The 9,931-nt window shown below is 47.1% G+C and overlaps 2 protein-coding genes across 2 annotated transcripts in view; both read left to right on the top strand.

Annotated features, from left to right (window-relative positions):
* The window catches only part of T265_08954 (hypothetical protein), a gene marked incomplete at both ends in the record, with an annotated part of 20,597 nt that extends 17,593 nt beyond the window's left edge, over positions 1 to 3,004 (top strand). Inside the window, one exon of the mRNA XM_009174897.1 lies at positions 2,431 to 3,004. Coding sequence (XP_009173161.1) covers positions 2,431 to 2,669 — 239 coding nt within the window. The remainder of the gene's footprint in view (positions 1 to 2,430) is intronic.
* A 2,404-nt stretch (positions 3,005 to 5,408) lies between these two features.
* The window catches only part of T265_08953 (hypothetical protein), a gene marked incomplete at both ends in the record, with an annotated part of 12,240 nt that continues 7,717 nt past the window's right edge, over positions 5,409 to 9,931 (top strand). Inside the window, 2 exons of the mRNA XM_009174896.1 lie at positions 5,409 to 5,612; positions 5,651 to 5,744. Coding sequence (XP_009173160.1) covers positions 5,409 to 5,612; positions 5,651 to 5,744 — 298 coding nt within the window. The remainder of the gene's footprint in view (positions 5,613 to 5,650; positions 5,745 to 9,931) is intronic.

The following is a 9,931-nucleotide window of genomic DNA, read 5'->3' as shown; positions in this document are numbered from 1 at the left end:
CCCCCCGAGGGGTCGACCAGAATACGAGGGCAGGGGAGATCAAGCTCAAAGATCGCTCAAAGATCATCGATCAAACAAGACACAGGATAACAGAGCAACTAATGGAACCGCCCGACTGATCGAAGGTCAACCCGGGTTAGCAGCATGCATATTGACACGCATGCAACAGTACTCAACTCAGCTCAACCACCGACCCATCGCTACGCACCCTAACAATGCAGTGATGATGTCACCTCGCTCGGTGAGAAACGTTTGCAATCAGAGAATAAAACTAATGACCATCACATGGCGTTATTCTTAATTACCTGTTCGATATTTCGGTTGCACTTCATCACAGCGGTGACCGATGTTTTTGGGTGCGTGCAACTAATCGCATCCATTTCGTTACCCTGAATTGGGTCTACAAGAAACGACATTATTTCAGCTCCTCAAATGGCCCAAGTGGTAAGAGCGCGAATTTACTGACTGGGAGGTCCGTGGTTCGAACCCGACCTCTGCCTCTCGACTCCCCCTGTCTATGCTTGGGCAAGCTGGCAGTATCCCAGCCCTCGTGCTTCCTTCGGGTAGCATGGTGGCTAGGCACCAGTAGGGTGCTGCAGCTGAACGTTTTTTCACATAACATCCGTGTGTACACACCAGGCGATAAAATTATTAAACCGCCTGTCTTTTTCACGTTTATTCCATGTCATATGCATGGAATCGAGTGGTATTTGTTTAACAGGTGAAAAACCTCAGCGGCAGTCAACACCGAAATTCTCTTCAGTATTCCATTCCAAGTGCAAAAAGAATCCAGGATAGGTCTGCTTGATTCCCCTTCGTGTGAGTGATTGGAGAGGCTGTAACATATGGCCGCTGTCGATTGGTGTTCTTGCTGTCCGTTCTGGAGGTGCAGATACCTCGGAATGATTGTACTGATTCTGAATCGCGAATAACTAATCGTTCCAGTGCTTTCAGGCGACGTGTGTTCAGGAGATGGGAGCTTTAATGTGGTTTTTCTGCATCAGCTCAGCACATAAACGCGACCAGCAGTACATCCAGACTTCAGGATTCTGAATATTACCAGTTGCTGCCCCCACCAGGCAGGAGAGTGGGATAATGAAACAGAGCAACCCCTCACTCATGTCACCCAGACTTGGCTTCTTCTCTGAATCACAGAGATTTTCAAGTGACCAAAACACTTTCGTTGCCTATGTACTATGTCACCTGAAGGCAGCACGAGGGCTAGGATACTCGTGGTTGCTGGGTTTGGCTTCGAACGACGGACCTCCCGGTTAGTTGTTTCGCACCGTGCATCATCGTCATCCTCGACAGCATGACACAGTGTTCGACACCACTGCTTCACTGCCGTACAACCATGACTTATTTGAAAGCCTTATTGTAAAGAAAAGAGTAAAGGTGGACGGGAAATGGACTTAGTGCTAGATCACCGCAATCATTCCGAGGTGCCTATACATCCAGACATTCACTCAGGCGATCTGGATAGAAAATGACAACAAGAACGCCATTGACATCGGTTGGCAGCCATATCTTATAGTGTCTTCAACCAAGCACAGTGAGGATCACGCATTCCCCATCCTGGAAGGCGAGTAGCACCGACAGCACCCAAGTGTTTCGTGATCTCCTTCATACTCCTCTGCCAAGTCAAGGGTTGGCCACCTGTCTGTTTACGCCACTCTGAATTGGGCATGGAAAACAGCACTCTCTTCGGCAAACGATAGTTTGGCATACGCAACACATGTCCCAACCAACGCAACTTCTGGTGCTGGACACTGAGCTGTCCTAAAACGCTAATCGGGAAGCGTCCGTCAGATGGATATCGACACATTTAGTAAGTACATAGCGCAGCAGTTCATAAAGGTTTGCAGTGAACCAACTAAAGTGTATGGTCGAAACCCCTTTGAACCAGCCAACACCATGGGATACTCTTCTATTTTTTTGCGCCCATCATTCTAGTGTTTTCATGCCACTCGACCAGAATAATGTTTTTTTTAATTCTAAAATTGACCTCTAAGGTTTGTCACTTGCCAACCGGAAATCATTCACCACTGCACATGGGAAGCGAAATGACGACAAAGAACATGGGCTATCCCGTAGTCTCTGTCGCGAGTTAGTCAGACGCTATTTAGGGGACCAAACCCTGTTTTGAATGTACCTTCCGATTGAGGTCGATCCCATGGGGCTGTCTCAAAAGAGGTCTTTTCTGGTACTTGAATAGTTGATGACTCTGTCATTGACTGGGAACATAGCTGCGGTATACTCTTTTGGTGGTGAACCACTTGCGAAGGCTATCAACAAATGACCATTCCAAATCCATCAAGTATTTTTTACTCCAAACTAAAGCATTTGGACACTACTCACATCTTCCATTTGATGATAGCCGGCTGCCAATCAAATCCGTATCGGTCCAATCAGTTTTCCGTCTTTTTCCAGGCTATCAACCAGCCCCTCCTCCAGCCTATGATGCAGCCATGTTCCCCGAGAAAAACCCGCACCCTCCATTACCCCCTGTTGGTCCTGTCGGGTCGCCTGATCCACCGGTACCAAGTGCAGATCCTTCTGTGGCGGTCCCACCACGTGACTCAGATTCAACTTCAGACGAAGGTGGCAACGATGACCAAGATTTCGATGAACTTCAAAGAAGATTTCAACAGCTAACCAACAAGAAATGAGACTGATCTCCTCGCTGTTCCCCTTGTTGTATCTGTCCAGTCACGAAAAATCCCCACCTAACGCATTCACTAATCTGCTTTGCCTGTTCACTTCAGATCTGACGAACGTTTCGTGATTTTGTCTGACTAAATTGCTCTTGGCGTTTCTATTTTTCCTACTCTGTCCGCCCACCATCACCTTTTACGAATTGTGCCTGGAGACACATATCGGTCACTGGCAGATTTTCTGCTGGCCACGTTGTTCATTTTCACATAGTTATCAGAAACATCCACGTCGCTACTTCTATTGTTCCTCGAGCAGACAGGGGAGAAGATGGAATCAACTCCTCCGAAAGCGTCATGTTGTGTTGCGCGTAGACTTTCTATTTAGCGAGGACTAAACAGTGCCGAGTAGTTAAGGTCTTTCTGCGCTACCAAAACAAGATTACTTCCCTGGCGAACCCATCATAACACTCCCCCCCACTTAGCCACGATCACTTGGTGGCCAACATTCCCCGTGAGCTTATTAGTGTGCAGTTGATGATGAAGGTATATGCACTGGTGACAGTTTTTGATATGGTAGATAGTATTCTTTGAATGAAGCAAACTACTCACAAGGTTACTGAAAACTAGTCGACAACGCGCGACCGGTTTCGCCCTTCTTGGGGCTCGTCAGGTAGGCGCATTCCCCGAGTTTCCGTCTACCTGAACCCGAATTAGACTGTTTTCTAGAAATGCACTCATTTGCAAATCAATTTGGTCGAAACTGGTCGTGGGCTGTCGAAAAGTTTTCAGCAACCTTGTGAGTAGTTTCCTTCGTGAAAATATACTGCGATATCTCGAATATCGTGCCAACTGAAACATGAAGCGACCTGTGTGCAGCACATTCAGTTGTAGAATATCATAAACGAGAGATTCAGTCGAGTCTCTCGTGAGAACCAAATTGATTTGCAAATGTATGGTAGATAGTAGTTTACGGTGGCGAGTTGCACCATGTATAAAATCAATGCAATGCGATTGGTGGAGCAAGTCAAAAGGGGAACTTATCGTTTTTGGGAATTCCTTGGTGAAAGACTGGGTGCGGGAACATGTTTTCTCCTCAGGATAGCTGCTACATGTGTTCCCTAATTGTCCGTGGACTTGTGGATTTGGGTTGACTTCCTGTGGTGACTGCGTTTTGTCTTCCTATATATAGAAGGTTTTGACGTGTGTATAATGTGAATACAATCGTTTCGACGCGTACAGGACGGGGACTGGCCTGTTGGTCGACCTTGCGAGCGGGACATGGTTTTGTCACGTGATTTGTGTGTTTGCCGGACAAAGGAGTCGCGTGATCTGGTGAGCACGGATGCACCAAGCAAATTAAGCGAAGTTGATTGAATGAACAAGGATGTGACCGCTACAAGTTTGACGACTCATTTCCACGAGAGTGAGCCCTTGTTGGAAAGAGGACTTTAGTTGTGGAACGTTACTCCAGATTGAGTCCTGTGACACCCTTTCAGTGCCTAACTGCCATCCACCCGAAGGAAGCGCCAGGGCTAAAATACTGCCAGACTGTCAAAACCTAGACAGAAGTAGTCCATATGCAGAAGTTGGGCTGGGAACCAAGGACTTTCAGGTCAGTAACTACGCGCCTTCTGCACTAAGTCATCTCGAGCTCTCGAAGGAACGAGTGAATGACGCGAGCAACTGAAGGAAGGACTTCTGGAACAATGCGTTTTCGAAACAAACGCTTGCGAGATGGACAAAGTGGTTGGAGCGCGGATTCACTGACCGGAAGGTCCATGGTTCGAACCTGCCTCTCGACTTCGCCTGTCTAGGCTTGGGTAACCTGGCAGTATCCTAGCTCTCGTGCTTCCTTCGTATGCCATGGCAGCTAGGTACCGGAAGGGTGCTACAGCCGAACGATTTCGAACATTTTGAAGTGAATCATGACATTCCTTTTGATTCCACTGTATAGTTTGTACCTGGCACGTGATAGCTGCAGCCAATCGCTTTATCATCAGCTTATTGAACTGTACTGAGTACAGGCATACCTGTCTACGTACGTTGTCCACGTTTGTGAATCGTGTGTGGTTCGTGACTTCGAAACGCACTATTTTTAACCTGTATTGGTATGAAAACACTGTAACAGCCGTTCTCTGTCAACGCCGTCTAGAAAACGTGTCGTTGGTGAACAGCAAACGTACGCTCTCACTAAGTAACAGTGTCTGGTGTATTGAGACCGAAAACACAAGCGAATTAGTTCGACAACGTTGCGCAAGGAACTGCCCCGATGCGTATCTCATTGAGACAACTTACTTCCAGATAACAGGTCTTTCGGCGTGTCTGTACCTCTAAACCCTTGCTCGTATCCCGCAACAACGTTTAGTCAGTAACACAGGGATTTTCCGGAGAGTGAACACGTGCGAAACGAGCAAACTGATCCCACTGTTGATTAAGTCAAGTAATTAGAGAAGCGGAAATCGACCTGTCTCACAGCCCTTTTTCGTTCTGCCATTGCCAAGTGGAAACGTCCGAAATTAGGCCACGATATTTATCCGTCGTTGACAACGTCTCCCACGGTGTCTAGAAGATATCACAGGCTAGTCGTTCCTCAGAAATAGCCGGATCTGTCGAGTAATAGTGTCGCCTTTTGGGCCGAAAATGTATGATCGTTGTGTTCTGGCTACAAGTAATGGTGATTGATATATTTCTTGAAGAGCATTATCGCCGTCTTCCTGAATGGGGACCTTTGGACGGGTCCCAGTCGCGCCCTCAATGGCGCTCTTGAGTCCGAGCTATTGCCTTCAATGCATAGCTCCCTTCCCAACCCCCACTGAAAACCCCGTGTTTACGCATCAACTATGTCAGCTCCCGTTTCCCATGCGTAACCACCTGCCCCACCTCCCCAAATCATCGGCTATATCCACTGTACGACAAGTACGCGGTTCTTACAACTTGGACATAACGCACTACGCACAAGTGAGTATATCTACTGAAACCGACCGCTCCGGTTTTAGATAATTCATGTGCTTCCACCAGCCTCTGGGGCAAAAATGTCTGCTCTTCAGAACTTGGTGGATTTAACGAAGCTCATGCATTATCCACCGTTCGGTAAGGAATGTTCAAGGAACTGAAATCCGACGAATGAAGTCCACCTATTTTGAAAAGCCTCAAAGCACTTTTAAACTGTTTCAGCCCCATTCGAAAACATCAGTGCAAATCTATGGGTAGATTCGAACCAGTTACCTTCAGGTTCGTAGCTGAATTCCGCTTCGTTTGTGTACAAGTGGTCGTTCAGCGCATGAACGGGGCGAGATGGTCCAAGTGGTTAGAGCGCGAATTTACTGACCGGAAGATCTCTGGTTCGAACCCGACCCCTGCCTCTCGACCTCCCCTGTCTAGGCTTGGCAGTATCCCAGCTCTCGTGCAACCTTCGGGTGGCATGGCAGCTGGCACCGAAAGGCGCTACAGTTGAACGACTCTTACTTTCCATCCGCCTGTCACGCAGTTCACATCACGTGACCAATACTTGACTGCTGTTTCAGGTGTGTGTGACCCGAAGAAGTTACTTCTAGGCTACGATAGTTTGAAGAGATTCTGGGAGGCAAATTCAGATTTCAGTCACCAACCTGAAAGTTCCGTTTTCCGAATCACTCTATGAATTTGATGGTGACCCTGACAAGAATGTCCAACGCTTCTCATCTCGTCAGGGTAGAATGGTTCCCATTGTATAATCAAATCCCAGTTGGAGTTACGGAATCTCCTCATACTGCTTGCACCTCTTCTACATCTTTACCCTGCTGTTCATTGTTGAAAGGCGTTTAGCAGCCGTCGACCGGCTTCACCCCTTCTCTGGTGCTCATCAGTAGGCAACGGAGTGTGTTTCCCCATATCAGAGCTTCTGTTACTTGAAACTGATTACTCCGGAGTCTATATGGGCTTTTGGAGAAATCGATAAAGGGTGAAAATTATTCCATCTGTTGTCTGTCGATCACCGTTGCTCCTCTCTTCAGCAGTTCGTTCAGAATGACCGAATACTTGGCATATTCAAATGAGACGCCGATAAGCTCGTCAATATATTATTCTTAGACGTTGAGATCTGTACAGCCATAGAACAGAAAGTGGCTTGCCTCGGCCTTCCATCACTCTCATTGGCTGAGCAAAAGGATCCCTACATATGGTCCTTTGTTCGATTTGTTATGCCCCACTTTCGCACGGCGCTATATCGAAAAGAAACATGTGTGTTTCCATCATGTGATCATTGATCGATTATTCGATAGCTGATCACGTGGGAGCCTACTCGAACCAGTAGATACAAGTGGTACGTGCACAATGCGCGTGTCAAATTTTATTCGAAACTCTCGTGCAATTCTTTTCAGTAAAGGCAGTTTGACGTGTACTGGCTCGGTGCACAAAACTTTCTATGTAGTTTCTTACATCGCCGCACCAATTGTTACAGGAATTCTGTAATTTCAAAACATTCCGTATGGGTTTTCGGGTAACATCCTTCTCTCGTGGATTAAATGTCACATCACAAAGGAGACGGAAGCATCCTTGTCGAACCCGATCGGGGTGTCTTGTCATGTGGCTGAGTAGATCCGTCATCCAGGACGATCACTGGTTCGCGGTACGAACAGTTCGGCACGAGCGGTCGGTCATGATAACCCAATTCCGCCTGACATTTGCTGCCAGAAAATCAGTTCCACACTAGTCTCGCACATCAGATGTCTATAGTTCAGAGCTCGGCAAAGCCGAACTTTCGCGCACTGCTGATGATTCTCAGTATGGACGAAACGTGTACAGTGCTTCGCGGTTTCCCAGCACAAATTGACCCCACTGACAGGACGAAATCTCCTTCAAGATCTCCAGATCTGCTCACATTACCAGCAGCCAGATGTACAATATTTGTGTTACGTGATAGCCCTCTCGGACCGAGGTCGTTCTTACCAACAGGTCACATCTTCCAATCATTGGTTTAGTTCGTCGCGGTTACGCATATATCCTAACAGTAGAACAGATTTACTTCATTGCGCCTCTCTTTGAAATCCTACAGGGAAGGCCAAAACTACCTCTATTTTACCATGAAGTGTTCACGACAAACGACCTTATCGGTTGCGTTCTGTAGGCGACTAACCGCCACACTTTTGAACGCTTGAAAACGTAGTGGGTTCCTTCAGGTTTAGCAAAGGTAAATAGAGGATTCCTATTAGATTAGCGGTAATCTGACCTTGAAAATCGACTGGAAGCTTTGTCTGAGATCATTCAAAATTCTTGACAGAAATTTGGCGAGTCATTAACTCGTTCTCACATAATTGTAGGATGACCACTCTGATCACGTTTACTGAACAGAGGAGGAATTCAACCGTATCAGGTCCTGTGCTTTGAGTATCTGTCTTCGGAAGGCAGCTAAGTTCCACTATACTACTATTTCAGGGTGAAATTGCGGTCGATCGATTGCACGGTTCACAAGCCTATGTCTCTGGGTGTTGCTGTGCTCTGATCTACCCAGGCTAACTGACACCACACGCCAAAATGTTAAGAATATCCAATACCCGTCGCTTAACTCCAAGCAGATTTTGTTAACAGCTCCACTTTGACCAAACGGTTAAAGGTGGTTATGACAGAAGCCCTGTCATCCTGCCAAGAAATCTTCCAGAAGTGCCATTTTTGTGCGGTGCATCCGAGTAGAACAAAGACAAGAACGAACAGATTTTTCACAATCCTCCTTTGTTTTCATGTATCTTGAGCACATAGATACTGGCTTTCAATACTCATCTGTCTAGCATTTTCGTTGCTTGGCAACGCACAGCGTTTCCTTAGTATTCCTAGACATGCAACCCGTGAAAACTGATGTAGCTGCGACAGACCGTTCTTGCCTATGTAGGTGAACGGCATACAGCCTTGGCGAACAGGCAGTGTGAGGCGTCTTCAGGTTCTTGACCACCGATGCCTCAGGAGCGTTGCTGATATCGGATGGCGTCAACGAATTCATAATGAGGTATCAGGCATTAGCGAATATACAGTCATTTGCAAACTAATTTGGTTTTTTCGAGAGACTCACCTGGAATCCAGCTGAATTCTCTCGCCCAAGAAGGGCGAAACCGGTCGTGGGCTGTCGACGAATTTTCAGCAACCTTATGAGTACTGCGTTACAAATACAGAGGTATCGGGTAATTCAATCCAGCACCATCAACTGCGGTGGCTCAGTCATATGCTACGCACGCCGAAGTATCGTCTATCGAGATGAGAATTGTTCTCCCTGCCTCCTTCAGAATAGAGCGAACCGCGAGGTGGACAATGTATGACTTGACAGAAAGGTTTGAACGAGATGACGAAGAGTTTCGGTGCGATACGCGCCTTCCAGGATGGGGTCCCTGTGACCCATCCGCGTTTTGGTGGAATCCAGCTGAATTCTCTCGCCCAAGAAGGGCGAAACCGGTCGTGGGCTGTCGACGAATTTTCAGCAACCTTATGAGTACTGCGTTACAAATACAGAGGTATCGGGTAATTCAATCCAGCACCATCAACTGCGGTGGCTCAGTCATATGCTACGCACGCCGAAGTATCGTCTATCGAGATGAGAATTGTTCTCCCTGCCTCCTTCAGAATAGAGCGAACCGCGAGGTGGACAATGTATGACTTGACAGAAAGGTTTGAACGAGATGACGAAGAGTTTCGGTGCGATACGCGCCTTCCAGGATGGGGTCCCTGTGACCCATCCTGCGTTTTGGTGGAGGCATTACAAGAAATGCCGGCCATATGATGTCACTAGCGTCCGTGCTGTCAGTTTCCAGATTGTCTGACTTGGTGTTTGGCGATGTAAGCCCACATAATGCCTGAGATGGACCAGCGCCAGTCTCTTTCGCTCACCTCTTCTTTTCACTCTTAGTTCTTCGTATAATTCGATCAACTTTGCGGTTAGATGACAATGAAACACTAATGTCAATAATGACTTTGCTGTCACTGATGTTGATGATGATGATGTCAAACAGGCGTTGGAATGTTGCCGTAATGTCATTAAAAAGACAATGGACGGACGAATTGCTTTCAGGATCTCGTCTTCAGAATCATTATCGTCATCATCGACAGCACGACATCAGTGTCCAACACCGATGCTTCACGGCCGTACAACCGTGATTTATTTGAAAGCCTTATTGTAAAGAAAAGAGTAGAGGTGGGCAGGGAAGGGACTTAGCGCTAGCTTACCACAATCATTCCGAGGTGCCTACACCTCCAGACATTCACTCAGGCAATCTGGACAGAAACTGACAACAAGAACGCCACTGACATCGGTTGGC

Source organism: Opisthorchis viverrini (genome assembly GCF_000715545.1).
Source record: "Opisthorchis viverrini unplaced genomic scaffold opera_v5_248, whole genome shotgun sequence".
Classification (NCBI taxonomy): Eukaryota; Metazoa; Platyhelminthes; class Trematoda; order Opisthorchiida; family Opisthorchiidae; genus Opisthorchis; species Opisthorchis viverrini.
The sequence above is the reverse complement of the archived record's forward strand: the minus strand, read 5'-3'. Positions and strand labels throughout refer to the sequence as shown.